This window comes from Oryza sativa, chromosome 6 (assembly GCF_034140825.1).
Source record: "Oryza sativa Japonica Group chromosome 6, ASM3414082v1".
NCBI classification, from domain to species: domain Eukaryota; kingdom Viridiplantae; phylum Streptophyta; class Magnoliopsida; order Poales; family Poaceae; genus Oryza; species Oryza sativa.
Window position 1 is genome coordinate 23,336,949 of NC_089040.1, and position 20,724 is coordinate 23,357,672.

The window sequence follows — 20,724 nt, forward strand, 5'->3', positions numbered from 1 at the left end:
GGGTAGGTTTGTCGCGTCCCAAATCGACTCTAAAATTCATCCTCGAAATTGTGCAAAGAATAATTAAAATTCAATGTGAAAGCCTCCAACAATTAAAATGTGCAAAGATAAAAGTCAAATGAGGCTTGGAGGATTTTTGTATATTTCCTAAAAGCCTAAAATGCTTAAATAAATTTTAGTGGAATTTTCAGAGCACAAATAATAATGGAAAAGAAATAAACAAAGTTGAAATGGTTTTAAAAAAAAAGAAAATCCTAAAAGAAGTTCTTTTTCCCCCCCCCCCTTCCTTCTTGGGCCGGCTCGGCCCACTTCCCTCTCTCTCTCTCTCTCCTCTCCCGCGGCCCATCGGCCTCCCCGCGCGCGCGCGCCGCTGACAGGCGGGCCCGCCCGCCGCTCTCGCTGACGGGTGGGGCCCACCTGTCATCGCCTTCCTCCCGCCGCAGCCGCCGCCGCGTCCGTGCCCTAGCGCCGCCGCCGCCGCGGATTGCGCCGCATCCCGCCGTCCCCGCGCGCATTAAAGAGAGGGGAATCACTCCCCGTGATTCCCTCTCCCGTTTCCCCCGTTTTCCCCTCTCTCTCTCCCTCGGATTCGTCCGGATTCGTCCCGCGAAGTTCGCCGGCGTCTTCAATGGCGCCCGAGATCTCCGCGCGCGGTTTCCTCTCTCCCCGGCCGCTCTTTCCTTCCCCCGGCGCTATAAAATCGTTGCCCGAGCTCCGCTCTTCCGTTTCCGCCGCTCGCCGCTCGCTCTCGCCGTCGATTTCGTGCCCGCGCCGTGCTCCGCCCTCTCCGCCATCGCCGCCGAGCTCCGTTCCGCCGCCGCCGCCGCTCCGGACTTCCTCCTTACTCGGCGACACCCCCGTCCGCTTCGCCGTGTTGCCGCCGACCCCGTCCGCCGCTCCGCTTCGCCCGTCGACCGCCGGAGCACCGTCGTCATCGTCATCCCGAACCGCGCCGCCGTCTTCCTCCGCTCCGTCCGCCGTTTCCACCGCCTTCGCCGTCTTGGGGTGAGCCGTGGACCGCTCCGTTCGTTTCCCCCTTTCCTCCTCTCTCTCGGGTGCCACTCCGCCGCGCCGTTGGTCGCCGGCGGCGACCATCGGGGCGCGGGTGCGCGCCGCTCCCGTCGGCCGCGCCGGCGAGGCCGCCCTCGGGCGCGCCCTCGCGGCTGCCAAGTGGGCCCGGCCGTCAGCCGCCCGCGCCCGCGGGTGCGGCTGACGCGCGGGACCCACGGCGCCGACCGCCGCCAGCCGCGTGCGCCCGGTCCACCGTGGACCGAGCGGCTGACGCATGGGCCCCACTTCCCGTGGACCCGGTCCGCGCGCCCGCTCCCTCGGCTGACGCAATAAATAGGATTTTTAATTGAAAATTAAATGAAGAAATTCGCAAATATCCATTTAAAGAGCATATAAACTTCAAATGGCCATATCTTGGCCATTTGAACTCGGAATTGGACCGTTCAAGTCTCTAATTTTTCCTTAAGATGTAAAGAACCCATTTTTGTGCTTTGTTTCTGCTGTTATGTGGAGTTATTTAGTGTTAAAGCCTTTTTCTTTTCCGTTGGTCGTGTAGACGCTGCAGCTTCGGAAGATCCGCTCTTCGTGGAAGTCGAAGCCGTCGAGTGGGAAAACGAGCAAGGCAAGACACATCATCTTGATCATATTGAATCCCAGTTTATAAAATTATGTTGATTTAAATTATTGCATTATCGCTTTATTTAAATTCCCGCGTTATCACTGTTTTACTTAGCCATGCCTATTTACCTTTGTTATGACCATATTATTATTGTTATTGTTATTATTATTACCTTGTTCACCCTAGACAAACAAAACCTCAACTAGTGGACACTCTACTCATGGTATCCCTAGTATAATTTTAGGTAGATGCTTCGCAATCTAATTAGGTAACCTTAGGGGGTTTTACAACTATAGACTTTGGGAAATATTCATATCACTTGGACACTCTGGAATTGTTGGTTTATTGTGAAATTGGCTTCACACCGCCCCCTCTATTCAAAATCCCCTAAAATGGTTTTAGGCTGGGCTCGGGGTGCATGGTTTTGATGGTAGCACCTCGGCCGTATAAGGACCGGTCTTCGGGCCTCTGTTGCAAAGCACTACCGTACTTCCACATGTCTAGTGGGTAAGGCTTAGTTTGTAGCTCAGTCTAGTCATAAACAAAAGTACACGGATTGGAGATGGATGAAGTCGGGGGTCGATGGACATTCTCCAGGGCAAATGAAGGCTACACGAGCTGCGGCCCGGTAGTCGAGATGTCAAAAAGCACAGGGTTGGTGCCCTGCTGCGAGGGGCTCAGTTCCGTCTGCCTGTCCCGGGGGTTCCGGCCGTAGGCGAGATTGGGTCGGTACTCTTGTCTAAGGCTAGGATGGGTTGGAAACTATGTCACGTCTTCCGTCTGTATACCGTGGTGGTATGTGGCACGTGGTTACACGTGAGGAAGATGTGTCTTGTGGGTAAAGATGTACACCTCTGATCAGAGTATAATCTATTCGAATAGCCGAGCCCTCGGTTATGGGCAAGCCGAGCAATGTACCCAAGTTAGTGTTTTAATTCTTAAAACTTGCTTAACAACTAAAATATGGAATGGTTGGCCTGGGTTGGCTTAGGACGAGCTGGGGCCCAGGGTCGGGTTGCCAGTTCGGTCTGAATCATCATAGGCCTTGGGTTAAGGCAGGTTCGTGTGGGTTCACGGCCTTGATTAATAATATTGGATAGTTCTAGGATCGTGTTTACAAAATGGCCTTGAGCAACTAAATGTCTTTAAATGCTGTTTACTGCAACCCTAACCCCTCTATGTTATAATTCCCTTGTACTCCCTTGCATTTATTCTGCATTTGTGGGTGTGTCTTGTTGAGTACGGTGGTTGTACTCAGTCTTGCTTAATTTTCCCAAGCCCAGATGAGGAGTTCCTGGAAGATGAAGGCTTTGGTGTCTAGCTCGTGCCTGCCGTCAAGCGCCTGTGGTCGTCGCCCTAGTCTTCCGCTGTTTTTCGTTGTCTTTGAGTGTGCTGGGCCTTCGTTGCCCATGTAATAATTCTATTTACGCTTCCGCTTGTTAAACTCTGAATTGTATCAACTTTTGGTGTACCTTGCCTCCTGGGACAAGGAATAATACACGCACGTCAGGAACGCCTGTTGGGTGATTTCCGGTCGTGACACGACTCCATCTGGGTAATTGTGGACCGACTCACGAAATCAGCTCATTTCGTGCTAGTGAAAACCACCTTTGATAGAAAGAAACTAGCAGAACTCTACATGACCCATGTCGTGTGTAGATTTGGCTGTCCCAAGAAGATTGTGTCAGACCGAGGCACTCAGTTCACCTCAAGGTTCTGGAAGCAGTTGCATGAAGCCCTCGGAACCGATCTAAATTTTAGTACAGCCTACCATCCGCAAACCAATGGACAGACAGAAAGGGTAAACCAAATCCTAGAAGACATGCTACGTGCGTGTGCCCTGGATTTCGAAGGCACTTGGGATCGTTGTTTGCCGTATGCTGAGTTCTCATACAACAACAGCTATCAGGCTAGCATTCAGATGTCGCCGAATGAGGCAATGTTCGGAAGAAAGTGCCGCACTCCCTTGTGCTGGAATGAGGTGGGCGAAGCACTGGTATTCGGTCCTGACATACTCAAGGCAGCAGAAGAACAAGTTAAGCTGATCCGAGAACGTTTAAAGACAGCGCAGAACCATCAGAAGAATTACGCTGACAATCGGAGGCGTGACCTTGAGTTCGAAGAAGGAGATCATGTGTACCTGCGGGTATCGCCTCTCCGTGGTATGAGGAGGTTTGGGATGTCCGGCAAGTTAGCACCCCGCTACATCGGCCCCTACCTCATAACCGCCAGACGTGGCGTAGTGGCTTATCAGCTTGAGTTACCTGAAGGTCTCGCAGATGTGCACAACGTGTTCCACGTATCCCAGTTAAAGAAATGTCTTCGAGTTCCAGAAGAACAAGTTCCCCTGGGTAATATCGAGCTGGAAAAGAATCTGACCTACAAGGAAAGACCGATCAAGGTTCTTGAAGAGGCAGAACGTCAGACTCGAAGGAAGACTATCAAGTTCTACAAGGTCCAATGGACCAATCATTCTGAAGATGAGGCAACCTGGGAGCGAGAAGATCTTCTCCGCGCCGAGTTCCCGAAGCTGTTCCCTTAGGTGCTGAATCTCGGGGTCGAGATTCTTGTTAGGGGGGTTGGTCTGTAGCGCCCGTTCCGTCGTGGCGCCTAGCAGGAAAACTATCTCTTAAAAACTCTATTTGCGAAATCTGTTTCTTTGCTTGTTGTCTAGTGTCCGTGCCATCTCAGATCTCAAATCCCCGATCTATCGTTGAGTTCAATCCCTCCGCAAAAGTCTATTTTGCCTCCCTCGGGTTCGATGAGCCGAATCCCTCTCGGCCCATCTCCCCCTCCCTCCCCGGCTCCATCTCTCTCTCTCTCTCTCTCCCTCGCTCTACCCGCGCGTGCGCAAGAGCCACGCTGAGCACCCCCCTCGCTCTCCCTCTCCCCGCCTCCATCCCTAGCGAGCTCCCCGCACGCAAAATCAGCCCCCGCGCGCCGTTGTTCGCGTGCGCGCGCCCGCGTGGTTGCCGCCCGTGCCGCGCCTGCACCGTCTGCGCCGCCCGGGCCCGCTACCCTGCCGCGCAGCCGCTCGGCCCCGCGAGCCAGCACGCGTGCCCGAGCCGCGCCGCTCAAATCGCCGCGCCGCCCGTTGCTTCCCGTGCGCGCGCGCCGTGGTGGCCGACCGCCTGGTCGCCGCCGCCGTCAGCCTCTGCCACGCTTTTCCGCGCCTGCCGCCCGTGTCGCCGCTCCGCTCCACACCGCCCGGCCGTCATCGCCGTCGTCATCAACCCGACCCCGCCACTCCGCGCGCTAGCCTCCAAGGGACGGAGGCAGAGCTCCTCCTCCCTCTGCCACGTCGCCCTCTCTCCCTTTTTCTTTTCCCAAAGAAGCAAGGAGGCAAGCCCCCTTTTCCTCTTCCTTTCTTCTTTTTCCTCCCATCGCCGGCGTCACCTCCTGTCGCCGTTTTGGCCGTGACCGCCGAGCGCTAGCCCTCTCCTTCGACCGCCCTAGGTCGGTTCCCAAACCGACATTGCCATTCTATAAAGCCCAGGCGCCCTCCCTCTCTTCTCCTCTCGTTGTCCCATCGCCTCCACTCCATTGTAGCCGCCCCGTGCTCTGTTCACCGTCGCCGTTCGTCGTTGCGCGTGTCGGAGGAGCCGGCACGAGCAAGGATGCGGAAGGGGACTCCGAGCGCGCCCTCCCCCTCCTCTTCCTCGGCCCGAGGCCGAAACGATCACGTTTCGCGTCGTCGGCTCTCGTCACTGCGCCCCGTCCGCACGGTAGCGCATCTCCCCGTTCTCCCTCCTCGTTCCATCGCCTCGCCTTAGACTCGGGTAGTAGCACGAGTGGCCTCCCCGTAGCTAGCAGGCGCCGCCCCGACCGTTGCCGCCGCCCGCTGTGTGCTCGCCGCCGTCGCCGTAGCACCCGCTCGTCGCCGGCCTCGCTCGGCGCAGCTCCGCCCAATCCGACGCTGGCAACGGATTCCCGTAGCCGCGTAGATGCTCTCGCCGCCGGGAATCGGCCCCTCGTGACCTCGTCGCCGTTTCCCCCTTCTCCCGCCGCCGGTTGCCGCCGCCGCAATCCACCGCCATCGAGCATTCCCCGGCAAATCCGAGCCTTTGGCTCGACTCCCCTCGTCCCGTGCAACTTCCCGGTGTGCTCGCTTTCGCCTGTATCGCCGTGATTCGCTCCGCCGCTCGCCACCGCCGTCCGCCGTCTGTTCCGGCAGGCGTCTTCTTCAACCTCCCGCCGGCCCGCGTGGCACCCACGAAGGCGCCACGTCGGCGCCACCTTGGCCGCGACCGGGTCAAGTAGACCCCGGTCTGCCGCTCCCCTCCGCCCCCTCGCGCGCGAGGTCCACCGCGAGCCGTGAGGCTGCACGTGGGCCCGCCGCACCGCGTCCTCCGCGAACCGCGCGCATGCGCCGCGTGCTCCCTCCGCACGGTGAGCCGAGCCCCCGACAAGCGGGTCCCACCCGGGACCACGCGGGATGGACCCGGCCCACCGGCTCTCTCTCTCCCCTCCCCGCCCGCGCGCGTGCCATGGGCCGCCTTCTTGGGCCGGCCGGCCCATTAAGCTCGGCCGAGCCTTTCTCTCGGGCCGCGCCCTAGCTGCCCGAGGGAAGTCTAATTTCCCCCCTCCTTCTTTTCTTTTCTTTTCTTTTTCAAAAAGGATTTAAATAAATCCTTTTTCCTTTAGACCAAAAATTCAATAATCTTAGAAATTCAATATCTTCCCAACCGTAAATCCGTTTGACTCCGTTCAACTTCCAAAATTCCTCAAATCTCGAGATCTATCTAATGGCACGCTTAGAGGTCATTAATAGGGCTTTATTTTCGCCGTTTGTTGAGTTGTCCCGTTTTGCGTGTAGTTTCGGAGCCCGAAGACCCACAGTGCGAGGATTTCGAGGATCAAGCTCAAGATCTCGAGCAAGGCAAGCCACCTTTGAACATCTTGAGCCTATATTTGAACTTAATTATGTTGCTTGAAAAATATTATGCATTGATAGGATCGCACTTAATCTGCTTGTCCCGTCTGCAAGGTAGATTGGCGGACCTACCTAATTTGTTGCATTTGATCCTTCCTTTGTTAATTGTTATACCATGTTCCCTTGTAACCACCCAGTTGCGCCTCGGAAATCGTGCACTCTGCACGAGTATCGACGGTCGCCTTCAAACTTAAAATCTGGAAAACATCTTGGGTAAAACTTGGGTTTTACAAAAGACTTGGAAAACCCGACACCTGGGTCAGTGCTTGCGAACTAAATGAATTTCCAAAACCGCGGACCGGGGAACGTACCGGGTGTACGGTTTCCCGCTATTGCACTTAAGGACCGTTTCCTTGGAATTTCATCCAATCATAAGACAAGTACGACCACATGGGTGGAATGGGACACCCCTGGCTGAGTAACTAGCTTATCAGGGGAGCCTTGATGCCGAGAGACATGTGGATTCGCCGAGGTGGTGTCGGGGAGGACCCCTAGGCTTCCTGGCACAGTATGGTCTGGGATCTAACCTGTTGTTGGTCTGGGACCCCTCTCGTCGGCATATGGTAAACCTGTGTTGGCTTTGGAAATGCCTTGTCATGAAAGCTTGGAGGTCTCCCGACGTGGCTGATCCCCACGGGCTGGGTGATCCGGGTTAGTAATGTCGTGTGGGTAAAGTGTACCCCCTCTGCAGAGGTTAACAAACTGTTCGAACAGCCATGCCCACGGTCATGGGCGGATGTGAGGTGATTCCTAGCGTAGTTTTGTCTGACTACTGCCTTGTAAAATTTGCTGTTGTGGAATGGGTTTGATGTTTGGAAAATCTGCGGCTGACGGGATCAGCCAGGCCCGGGTGACCGTTTGAAAGCTGTTGGCCGGGTGCCAACCTTGATCAATTCAAAAGACTGATACATTGCACATACTCCGACCGGACGAGACGCACTGTCTCATCCGTGTCGTTTGAGAAGCACTCACTTAGTTGTTTCAGAAAAGAGTTCAAATAAAATCAATTGCAAAAACAACAGCCTTTCCTTGAAGCCTGTATTAAACACTTATTTCCCATGGCTTGCTGAGTACTCCCGTACTCACCCTTGCTCTATATAAATAATCCCCCCCAGTTGCTGAAGAAGATGAAGCGGATCCCGCTGATGAGGAGTTCTTCCAGGAGCAAGCCGGCTACGATGAGTTTTAGGGTTTCGGCCTAGTTCCCAAGTCGCGCCTGTGATGTTTGGTCCAAGTCTGGCTTCCGTTTTCCTTTTGTAATGCAGTTGTGAGCTCGGGATCTGTCCGCAGCCCAACATAACTGTACACCTACTCTATAATAAAGAGACCTCTATTGCTGTGATATTCTGTCTCCCTGTGATACCAGCACTATTTCCTGGGACTGGTATCGATTAACAGGTTAATTTGGAGCGTCACGGGCTAGTTCTGGTCGGGACTAGTTCGGGGCGTGACAAGTATCCAAGACAAAAATAATATTAAGGGGAAAAAAAAACCCCATCATTAATAGAAAGGTGTAGAATTGGTTGGTGGCTATGAAATGAGCATTGCATTGAAGGGAGAAAATTTCTTGATTTGTGAACCAGGAAAAGTAAGAAAAAGTAAGAAAAATGTGTTGGCTGCTTATATTTTAAAACATCGTTTATTTTGTGACAAGAGTGAATATACGTAAAATTGTTACCTATTCGATGATTGGTGATTTGGTCTAATTAGAGACAGGGATTGCATTAATTTTTATAATGAGTAAATGTTAAAAAAACTACATGTTTTATGATCTAAATGATTTATAAAGTCCTACCTTTTTCTCAAATTTCCATTAATTTCAGCATATCCAAAAACAATATTTTTCAAAGTAGTGAGTTAAACAATCAATAGTAATGAACTCAATAGTTAAACATTTCATATACACTAAAAAAATTTAAGTAAATCCATGGTCATATAGGGTGGGGTGTTGTAAAACTTTACAACCATAATACCTAGAGCTAGTAATGTGCCACTAGTCATAATATTTTGGGTTTCATGTGCCACTAGTCATAATATTTTGGGTTTCATGCAACTTTGATCATAAAGCATATTGTTTTCTAAAGTTTAGCTAACATGAGTTTCTAGAGTGGGAATGTTAAACATGCTTCCTCAGTTTTAAAATGTAGCTACATACTCTCTCCGTTCTAAAATATAATTATTTCCTAAACTTTTTTCACGATAAAGATAAAAAGACTAGATTTTCCCCTTCCATAATTGTCCCGGTCTGTTGGAGGTATTTTAATCATTTCATCGTACATTTTGACATAAAATTTGAATGCTTAAAAAACTTAATTTAAAAAATATAATCCCTTAAAGGTGTTGATGGTTTCGCACATGTTGGCTCCCATATCTATGCTTCCTATAAAGTTAAAGCCCACTAAATCTAAAGCTCAACATGCAATTATGCCACATCATCACCCACTAACAATAAGTATATATTTAATCTCATGCAAGCATACAACATCATCACCCACTAACAATAATTATATATTTTAACAAATCTATCTATCACTTTTATGGACGATTCATTTGGGGTGTAGAGAATTTACTAGCCTCCGTAAAAAAAACCCTAGTTTTTATAATTGTGTACTATATTAATTTTTTGTTGAGTTGGTATATGTCGTGATTTGGAGAATATAGTTGGCTGTCATCTGGGAGTATATATGTGGTAATGTTTATTGCTATATATGGCTGTTGGTTATGTGGTAATGGTTTAGGGTTTATTGTAGGGGTAATTTTTTTTTAATTTCAAGATGTTTAGGAAGGATGACGTCGGCTATGCCCCTGAGCAGCTGCCTCCACCGGGTGTGAAGCGCCTAATGTATTGGTGTGGGGATGAGTGCTGTTTTCAGATCAGTGATGACTGGGATAGTTATCATTTTAGCTTTCTCTTGAATCAAATATTTCTAACATTAACCATTAATTCATCTAAATTTATGTAGTTCAACAACACATGAAATTACTTCTCAGCATGAATCTAAAAACATAAGAGATAATCTTATGATATTAAACTTTATAATTTTTTAGAGAGTGATAGTAAAATTAAATTAGGAATGATTGACTTAATTAGAACAAAGCTAAAATGATTAACAATTTAAATCCCAGGAAAAATTACAATGGACAAGCAGGTGCTGGCAGGATAATCGATCACGAGATAATATTTATTGAGAATGAAAATGGATACAATGGGAAATGAGCAGATCCAGCTTGCTCTTGCGGCCAACAACTGGTGCTTGGGTACAAGAACAGCCCATATTATTACACACGACTGCCATATATATTATTACTGGCTAACTAGCTCCAGTAATCTCGTGGTACATACACACAGATCGATTGATATCTACGAGCTAGCAACATAGGCAAAGCTCATACACTTGTTTAATGCATGCAAATCAAGGCAATAGAGATGCATATAGCAAAATACTTATAAGATTAATTATAGCTAAAAAGCATTATGCTTGAAGCTGCTTCATCGGCCTCCACTACTTAATCGCCGTGGCCAGCAATCTAGCATCGCCTCTGGTTGGTCACGTGCACCACGGCCTGCATCCATCAGATCGATGTGATAATTATTCTTGCTTTTGCTTACTACTCTGATCCCTCCGTCAAAAAATACAAAATTTCTAAGATGTTTATAGTAAATAGTAAGGTTAGCTCAAAAGATTCCTATAGGACATAACTTTTAGGCATAAAAATTGACATTTCCAAATTTGTTATAACACATAAAGTTTCATAATATTACACTTATATACATACAAACTACTTTTGTATTTGTATGAAATAAAATTAAGTTGTCAAACTTATACCTGATTAATTTTGAAAAGTCCAAAAGAGGAAATAGAAATACTCCATCCGTTTTAAAATATTTGACACCGTTGACTTTTTAGTACGTGTTTGACCATTCGTCTTATTCAAAAAATTTAAGTATTTATTTATTCTTTTCATATCATTTGATTCATTGTTAAATATATTTTTATGTACACATATAGTTTTACATATTTCATAAATTTTATTGAATAAAACGAACGGTCAAACATGTACTTAAAAGTCAACGGTGTCAAACATTTTAAAACGGAGGGAGTAGTAGATAAACTTCTGTCTAAATTCGTGGTATTATTACGACGAAAAGGATAATAAGGTGTAAAAGTAGGTACCAGATAGATGTCGTGGTGCATTGCTCGGTCGATGGCCTCCAGCGACGCCTCCCGAAACAAGGCGGTCAGCTGGACGTCTTCCTGCTCCGACGACGGCTGGTACATGAGCGGCACCTCGCGTCTCACCTTCGACCACAGCTCCAGCCGCTGCCGGATCACGTAATGGAGATCGCCGCCGCCCTTGCAGCCGGGCCGCCTCTCTCTCGCCGCCTCAGCCGCAGCTGGCAGCGGCGACGGTAGCTTACGTGCCTCCTCCAGCATGATCACCATCGCCGGCGTCATGAACTCGGCGATCACCTTCTCCGGCGAGCCCATGGCGGTGGCGCGCTGCATCTGGTGGCTCGACACCCACGAGCTGACGTAGGCTAGCCCGCTCCTGAGGCTGGCCACCATGGCGTCCACATCCTCCTCGAGGCCGTCCAGCTCGACCCCGCCCCAGAACTGCCGGGCTCGCCGGAACTCCTCCCACTTGCCCTGCAGCACGTCGCCGGCGCGCGCGCCGCCGCCGCGCAGCTGCATCGTCCCCTTCTTCGACAGCATCTCGGTTTCCGCGAAGCCGGCGACGAGCTCCAGCAGCTCGAACCGGACCATGTGCTGCATCACGACGGGGGATGGGAGGAGGGTTTGCCGTTGTCGGCCGCCGTCGACGGAGAAGACGGCCACCTCGGGCCTCTCGACGAACACGCCGTGCCCTTCGATGGACACCGCTTCGCCGCCCGGAGCGTGGCTGTACGAGTAGCCGATGGCGAGCAGCTGCTGCTGGTGATGACGGTGATGGCAATGGTGGTGGTGGTGATGGTCGCAGACCGTGGCGGCGGCGTCGCAGTAACCGCACTCCACCGACGAGAAGGTCGTCGTCGACGAAGCAGCAGGCACATGGAGGTGGACGACGAAGCTCTTCACCTCGCCGGCGTAGAGAACACCGACGACGACCTCACCGGAGGCCCCGCCGCAAGCAACGCTGCTCTCGTAGCCGCCAGAGTCGACGCGCACTATCCGCGCGCCGCCTAGCTCGGCAGTCTTGAGGCTGACGCGCGTGTCGACGGCGGCGACGGTCTTGAGCCCGCCGAGGCACACGGCGAGGGCGCCGGCGATCTTGTCCAGGTTGCCGTCGTCGACGAAGGAGTAGGTGCCGCGCGATTCTTGCGCGATGTGGAGCAGCGCCTCCGGGTCGTGCGCCGCGCCCAGGGCGAAGGTGTGGACGGGGTACTTGCCGACGGCGCCATGGATGACGTCGCGGCTCCACCGGAATCCGGTCGTGTCGTCGCCGTCGGTCAGGAGGAGGATGAACCCTACGCGGTTCCGGCTGTTGCCTTGCCGCTCATCCAGGATCTGTGATTACGTCGTGAGATGATCTTAACTTTTACATGTCATTGGTCTGTTGGAGGGTAAATCCTTAATTTTTGATTTAAAGGGAAAATACAATATAATCATAACTCCATTAATGTAGCATATTTTTAAGCCTTAAAAGAAAGAAATTTTAGGTACTTCTTATGTTCAAAACAATATCTTGTCTTTGATATTAACATGTTTATCAAGATATAACGTAACCACTGGTTTCAACTATAATAATACGAGCAATTTTACGGTTTTTGAGGAGGTAATATTTTTTCTATTGTAAATTTGGTACCTCTTAATACCTAGATACTATGAGGTACCATGAGGTATCAAATTTTACACTAAAATTTTGGTACCTCATGGTACCTCCTCAAGGACCGTAGAATTGCTCTAATAATACAATTACGCGTGGATCTATTTGGTGTTCCTAAAAAATGATTACTACTCCCTCTATCACATAATATAATCAAGCGTATTATATAATATTTGAAAAAAAAACTATTATGCTGACAATTTTATAGACAAGTCTACACAATATACTACTCCCTCCGTCCCAAAATAAGTGCAGTTTTGCACTATTCATCTCTAATGTTTAACCATTCGTTTTATTTGAAAATTTTTTATGATTACTATTTTTATTGTTATTAGATGATAAAACATGAATAGCACTTTATGTGTGACTATTTTATTAAAAAAATTTCATAATTTTTTTAAATAAGATGCACGGTCATACGTTGGACACGGATTTTCACGGCTGCACTTGTTTTGGGATGGAGGTAGTAGCAGTTATAATGCCTCCAACCAAAATATTAAGAAGGTATCGATTTTCAAATTTTGGAAGTTTGACTTGAAATATGTGCAAACAACATGTGTTTTAATAGCTGGAGAAGGTAACATTTTGCCAAACTTGCAAATAAATAATTGTACTACATTATTGCAAATACCTTGACGGCCTCCTGCAACTCGGGCATAAGCGCAGAGCCACTGCCACCACGGGCCTGAAGTCGGTCGATCTTTTTTCCGGCGATGCTCCGGCCATCGCCAGAAACATCCAACAAGCCGGAGCTATATTCCTTGACGGGTCCATCGTTAAAAGCCACAATGGAGAGGCGGTCTCCGTCGTCAAGCTTCCTGATGATAAACTTCATAGACGCCTTGAGCACATCCAACCTCGTCGCCTGCAGATTGCTCTCCGGCGACGCCGCCACCGGATCATTCATGCTGCCGCTGACATCGAGCACTGCGACGACGTCTATGGGGACATGGCCGTTGAGATCGGCCGCCGGTGGCGCCTCAACACGCAGTAACACCTGGAAGTCCTTGTTCGTCTGAGCTCTTGGGATTGTGGGGAAGATGGGCGTGGTGCTCACTTTCACAGGAGCTACACTCATCGCCTGCATTCAGAGTTTCAGATGCATACGTGTGAAATATTGTTGGTTAAAATTATTATATTGCTGGTGAAATTATTCATGGTGTTAAATTGTTCTTTGCAAACGGTTCTTCTCAAACTGGCTAAGACATGGTTATCATTTTGGGGTTACTTCATTTCCAAAAAAAAGTATAAGAGAGGTGAGTGGTATAGTACTCTGGCTGGTTTTTCATAAATATACAATTAATCGTCTGTTTTTCCAAAGGTCATTTCTCTTACTCCCACCATTGTATCGGTTAAGTGATTTAAATCATTGTACAAATTGACAAAATAGTTCTCTTACTACTGTAAAAGTGAATCCTTCCTGCTCCTCCCTCACCATCCAGAAAAAAAACGGGGTATATATGTATATATAGCACTAGTTAAATTAAGAAACAGACTTAAAACAGAGGAGTTAGCAGTTAAACCTCTATGTGCAGTAGCGTGGAGAAGATCAGGCACGGCAGCAGAAGCATCAAATTATGGAGTTGCCCCATGCTACTACTTCAATGTAAACAGTCTAACCGAGTCTTGTGTGATTCTTGCCTTCGGCTGATGCAAATGAATCTCCAAGAGACAAAGCTTTTGATTGAGTGCCAAGCCAATATATAGGCTCAAATAGACCACGACTTAGCTATTAAGTCAATGCAACCTAGTAGCTAGCAAGAACAACATATGAAATGCTAGGAGAAACGATTACTTAAATTTTGATCTCTTGCAGGTACGTACTACGTACGCCGTATGTGTTCTTGATAATAACGACAACGTACTAGATAGACGACGACTTCACGTATGCGAAGATCTGATCAAGGGTAAAGTGCAGTGAGGTCCTGTCCATCACGATTGTCGATCGTTTAGGATCTCCCCCTGTTGGCATACTCAAGGTTATTGGCGGGAAACTGTTTTAATCCCTCGAGGGGATATCCCCTCGTTTTTGCATGTCACTTAAATGGTTATAAAAAAATTTGAAAAAAGATGGAAAGGTGTATTAACATGTGATATAACACTCCACAAACATGCAAGTTCAAATTCAACTTCTATATCTCGTAACGAAAAAACAAATTGAACCGCAGCTAGTTAACATATATTCAGAGTCAAATTTGTTTTTTTCGTTGCGAGATGTAGAAGTTGAATTTTTACTTGTATGTTTGTGGAGTGATATATCACATATTAATACATCTTCTTAATTTTTTTCAAATTTTTTCATAACCATTTGAGTGATATGCTAACAACGAGGGGATATCCCCTCGAGGGATCCAAATCCTCTTCCGTTATTGGCTTGTACAAGAGTATCCTGAAGCTGATCAAAGATCATTGCGATGTTGTTTCTTCCCTAGACATCAGGCTAGCTGTACAACAAGCTGGAAGAGGAAGACCACGAGAGTTTTAATACGCCTAACCTCCACATGCTTGTGCTGATCGAGGTTCGAGGCCCCACAAAGAGAGCCCATCATCATTAACCGCACAGGCTTCCAGATGCTGGAGAGATTCCTTGTGGAAGGAGCCATGCCCAAGCTCAAGCATCTCGAGTTCAAGTTCTACGCCGGCCGGCCCAGGCGCCCAGCAATGATCGATCACCTCCACCTGCTCAGCCTCCAAAAGGTGGTCTTCCGCTGCTCCAAATGGTACAAGCTAGAGCGACGATCCCGGCATCAAGGCCACCATTGACGTCGTGAAGAAAGAAGCAAGCGGCAGCATCCCAGCCGGCCGATCAACCTTCACATCACTGATGGCGATAAGGAGGTACCAATTAATTGAGGCACACAGGAGCAGTGAAAGTACGCCATCAGTTGTTCTAGCTGCGGCGGAAACCAGCACTAGTATCCAAGAGGAAAACCCCCGAGATCGAATACCAGCTACGGATTTGTTCTGGCCGGATCGAGTTTAACAGCTACGAAAAAGCAAAAAGAAACTAGCTAGTGCTATTGTATTCTAAATTTACCTGTACTGTATCTGTATAGAAAAATCTATTTCATTCATGTACTCAAAGCCTCCTCTAATCATCGTCTTGTGTTCATCTGTTTCAAACAGGCCATAAATCATATCCAAAACACTGTCTTCCACTACACCAAATGGTACAATCTCAATATGTTAACACCAGAATTTGGTATGGTTTTTAGTAGATTCGGTTAAGAAAAGAAATCGATTGGTAGATGAAAGTTTATATATGTAAGGTTAAGTTTAAGGAGGAATCGTCAAAACCACAGCAAGATAAATTCATATTTTTCAAAAAATAAAAGTAATAACCATCGACGAACCTATATATGCAGGTACATTTTACTCTTTTGTGTCAGATTTAATTCGGTCTATTCATTGAAGTAATTCTAAATTGATGACAACCACCCCCCTAAAAGAAAAATGACATCACCCCGGATGAGTATATATTCCTTTTAGCATCACTAATGAGGTAGTTCGTCGATGAATTTGTTAAGTTAATACATCTGGCGTGTAGAGTTGGAAATTCAATGAACTGCATCAGTAATCTAACTGTACATGCTAGGTGTACAATCTCCACAAATTCAAGGCATCTAAAAGAAAAGGACAAAGGAGGCACGAATCTGTATGTTGCGTGTGCTAGATTATGCTAGCTAGTAGAACATGACGAATCATCGATAAATAAATTTGGGGCGCAAAAAATTTCATGTTCCATCCCAAGCACGGGTGCTATTCTAGCTACTACCACCATATACTAGTTCCATCAAACACCAAGATCAATGTATACATAGAAAAAGACGTATTCATATGACAAGATTAATTTACTAGTCACTACCCATTCAAATATTCATCTAGTCAGATGTTCTCACAGTTACCAAGTACTGCATTTTTATATTGAATTCTAGAAGAAGAAAAAAAAAATAGAAGTACTGATCTCTAGCTCTCTGCACGTGACATGCATCATACATGTTGGTATTACTGGATTTTTCACATTTTGGTCCTTTTAAAAACTTATTTCGCAAATAGACCCCTGAAAAAACTTATCCCAGAAATAGTCCTTTTTAGGGCGCCAGAGTGGCTGGCGCCATCATCCAACGGGACGGCGCCAGCCTCTCTGGCGCCGTCCTCCTGCCACCGTGGTGCACGCGAACCGACGTGGCAAGAGGAGGGCGCCAGCCATGCTGGCGCCGCCCCAGGGAGGAGGGCGCCAGCATGGCTGGCGCCGCCGCCTCCATTCCTGCTTCTCTGTATGGAGTTGCAACGGTGTCATTTTTATTTTATTTTTTCGGATGTTTTTTCACACTCAGGATCACGATACAACCAACCACAAAAAAAATTTAAACTCGAACTACCACCTAGCTAAGTCTGAAAATATCTAGCATACCACTTAGTCTACTTTGCACCTTCACTAAAATTAGACCATAACTCCTTTAGTAAAACTCTTTGATCTGCATGTTAAACATAATGCACTCTACCACTACATGAAATTACTTAATCTAATTCAAAATATAACCTAATGAAATGACATATATAAGTTAAACAGTACATAGAGATGCAATTTTTTATTTTTATTTCATTTTTTTATATTTTTTCACACTTAGGAGAACATAGGAACCACCCGTATAAAAATAAACTCAAACGGATAAAATATGTGACATGTAGAATTTTCCAAAACTCTACCGAAACGGACAAAATATGTCATCTATTAAAATAGGCGTAACTTTCTCATACGGACACGAAATCAGGCAAATAATATATGCACGGGCATCTACAGAAAAAGTTACATCCGATTCTCCCCCGCTTTGCCGGGTTCGGCGATATTAAAACCTCCAAATTCCGCTTGCAAGATTGTGTTTTCGAGGAGAGAAGTTTTTCGGTGGAGCTTTGGAAAATTCCACATGCCACATATTTCGTCCATTTGAGTTTATTTTTTACATGGTTGGTTCCTGTGAGTTCCTAAGTGTGAAAAAAATATCAAAAAAATAAAATAAAAATAAAAAAGTTGCACATCTCTCTCCTCTGCACTAGTTCGGAGAGAGGAGAGGAGAGGAAAAATTCTACATGTCACATATTACGTCCATTTGAGTTCAATTTTTCTATGGTTGGTTCTTGTGTGTCCCTAAGCGTGAAAAAAATATCAAACAAATAAAACAAAAATAAAAAATTTCGGGGGGGCGCCAGCCACTCTGGCGCACTCCCCCTAGCCACCTCAGCATCGCCCCGCCACGTCGGCAGGGGGACGGCGCCAAAGAGGCTGGCGCCGTCCTGTTGAACGACGGCGCCAGGCACTCTGGCGCCCCAAAAAGGACCATTTTTGGGATAAGTTTTTCTAGGGGTCTACTTACGAAATAAGTTTTTCAAAAGGACCAAAATGTGAAAAATCCAGTTGGTATTAGTACTAACTAGTTCGAGCAGTCCGATGAATCGTAGTGTACAGTACATATTTTAAGTACTACACTCTGTACTGTGGCCCTGTTTGGATTCAAGGGTTAGAGTTAGTTTGAGCTAGTTGAGGCTCAAATAGCCCTAAAGGACCCAAACATGAGGGGTTAGATTGGGGCCAGTTGCATCTAACCCACAAAAAAAACTAGCCCCTCCAAGAGGTGCTTATTGGAGCTAGTTTGGGTGGGACCCACTGTACAAGCCACTTCTCTCTCTCTCCCCGCATCGGATCCCCATCTCCCGATCCCACACGGTCACACCCAAACCAATTTTTTCCTCTTGCTGGTCGTCGCCGCCTCCCAGATCCACGCCGCCACCTCCGCTGATCCGTGCCGCCGTCCTCGATCCGCGCCTCCGCCGCCGATCCGCGAGGCGCCCGTCCAACCGCGCCGCCGCCTCCACTGTTCCGCGGCGCGGCGACGCCGCCACCCCTGAGCCGTGCCTCCTCCGACCATCCCCGTCGCCGCCTGCACCGTTCCGCGGCGCCGGGCAACCTCAGCGCCGCCGCCACCCCCGAGCCGCGCCTCCTCCGACCATCCGCGTCGCCGCCTCCACCGATCTGCGCCATCGGCCACGCATGGACAGAGACAGCTTCGATGACCTCAGCACGTGGGCTACGCAGTCGTCGGCGAGCGGCCCCGCCACCGCTCCCTCTGCCGGCGCTAGCTTCGACCTCAACTCGCAAGCGCCGGTGGCGGAGGGGTTCCCGGGGCTTGGGATGTACGGAGCCTTTCTCCAAGGCGACGACGACGAGCTCCTCACTGGCCATGGCAGGGGCTCCAGCCTCCCTCCCTATCGCCCACCACGTGCCGGAGCCGGAGACGGAAGAGCGACTCCAAATCTATCTCGGCGACTGAACTTGGACGGCTCCTCCCCGACAGGAGCTGGTCGCGGAGGAGGAAATGGTGGCACCTTCCCAGACGGGTTGTCTTCGGGGAGAGGCGGGCGCGTTCGGCAGCGCTCGAGTTCAGCCACCGCGGCACCTGGCCGCCGGAGCCAGCGCAGCAACACGGCGGTACGTGTCGGCGGCAGCGGCTAGCGCCTACCGCGTCCCCGAGCACCAAGGGCACCAAGGAGTGCCGTCTGTGGACAAGCATCTGGCTCCGGCGCTCCCTTCAACAATGATGCTGAAGAATTGGAGGATGATGTGGAGGAGTTTGCGAGCTCCGACGGACCCCCGGTGAGCCAAGCTAGTCGAGCCCAATGGAATGAAGTTAATAATGCTTGCTTGTTAGAATTGTGAATTGAGCAGCGTAGAGTAGTCACGTATAATGATGCACAGATGAGTGGTGAAGGGTACCAAGCCATCGTCGACGGCTTACTTGATAGAAGGGGGTTGGTGTATACCCGTTGCCAGGTGAAGAACCAAATACTCGTACTGAAAACCACCCACTCTTTCTGGCGATACTTGCAAGCGCACATAGGGTTGGGGAGGTTACCAGATGGAACCATTGATGCTGAGTCTTCGTTCTGGAGAACACATACAGAGGTATAAGGGTATAAGCAGCCAATCTGTGTATTCTATTTTTCAGTTTTCTAGTTTCAAATTGTCCAATGAACTGATCTCTCATAGGACTGACTTACTGTTGTAGTTCCTTACTTTCAGCTATTAAGTAGGCAAAAATTTGACAAGGAACCTTATTACAAAAACATTTGCTTAGTAAACACAACATGAATTATGATAGTAGTTTATGTGCACTAGTATAGTACATATGTGCTCATCCATTTTATTTATCGCTGCAGAAGAAACCATACCTAAAGAGGCTGCAATGGGGTCCTCCAGAAAACGAGGAGTTGCTTGATCAACTATTCAGAGGGTACACTGTGGATGGAAGCACAGCCTTTGTGCCTGGAGATGATTATGGTTAGGACCAGGGGCAAGATGAAGAGGAAGAGGACGAGGAGGAGTTTCAACCAACACCTATTAGTACAAGCAGCCAGAGGAGCCAAAAGGGCAAGAGACCATTAAGTAGCAATTCAAGCACTTTGTCCAGTCCAGTCAAGAAGAGCAAGAGCCTAATGATTAAGATTGTGAAGGACATAGCCAGTACCTTCAAAGAGGCTGTCACAGTCAACACTAAGCAAATGCAGAATCGGGCAAGTGACAAGGCTGCATTTTCAGTCAAGAGGTGTCAGGAGCTGGCATTTGAGTGTGGCATAGAGCAAACCATTGAATCTGTCTATGCTATGTCAAAGATGTTCGAAACAGAATATCAAAGGGAGTTCTTCTGTGGCCAATTAACTCCTGAGCTTAGGTTGTGTTACTTCAACAAATGGTGCAAGGACAACAATTTGGAGTAGTTGATGTCTTGCTCCCATATGTCTGTTGAACTATTTATTTGTGTGTTGAACCTATCATCTGTGTGTTGAGACTATTATCTGTGTGTTGAGACTATTATCTGTGTATTGAAAATATTATTTATGTGTGTTAAACCTATTATCTGTATATTATTTTCGAGTGTTGACAATTTGTTACATGTGTTGAAGCAAGAAGAAGATCATGGCCCTATGGTTGAGGAAGCAGAAGATGATGGAGGCAGCACAAGTGAGGATGAGATTATATCGATGTGCCGCAACAATCTGGTGCATGCAGAGAATTTGATCGTGCAATTGGTTCCTATCTTGGGTATGTACTCTGATAACTACTTTGTGAAACTACCTAAGAGGATCAATGGAGATTCTGGTATGGATTGGGTCATGGATACACTAGCACGAGATACCCAATGCTACAACATGTTTAGGGTAGAGAGAGCTTTATTTAACAGGCTACATAATACTTTTGTCCAGTCTTATGGGTTGAAGTCCACTACAAAAATGACATCTATAGAGGCTCTTGCTATGTTTTTATGGATTGTTGGTTCAC

The 20,724-nt window shown here is 48.1% G+C and overlaps 1 protein-coding gene across 1 annotated transcript; it reads right to left on the reverse strand.

Moving 5' to 3' along the window:
• Window positions 1–10,091: 10,091 nt before the first annotated feature.
• On the reverse strand, window positions 10,092–13,981 carry LOC4341370 (uncharacterized). Its single transcript, XM_026026178.2, has 4 exons — window positions 13,913–13,981; window positions 13,021–13,470; window positions 10,739–12,070; window positions 10,092–10,127 (listed from the first exon to the last, which is right to left on the reverse strand). The coding sequence occupies exons 1-4, from the start codon at window positions 13,979–13,981 to the stop codon at window positions 10,092–10,094; spliced, it is 1,887 nt and encodes a 628-aa protein (XP_025881963.1).
• Window positions 13,982–20,724: the final 6,743 nt, after the last annotated feature.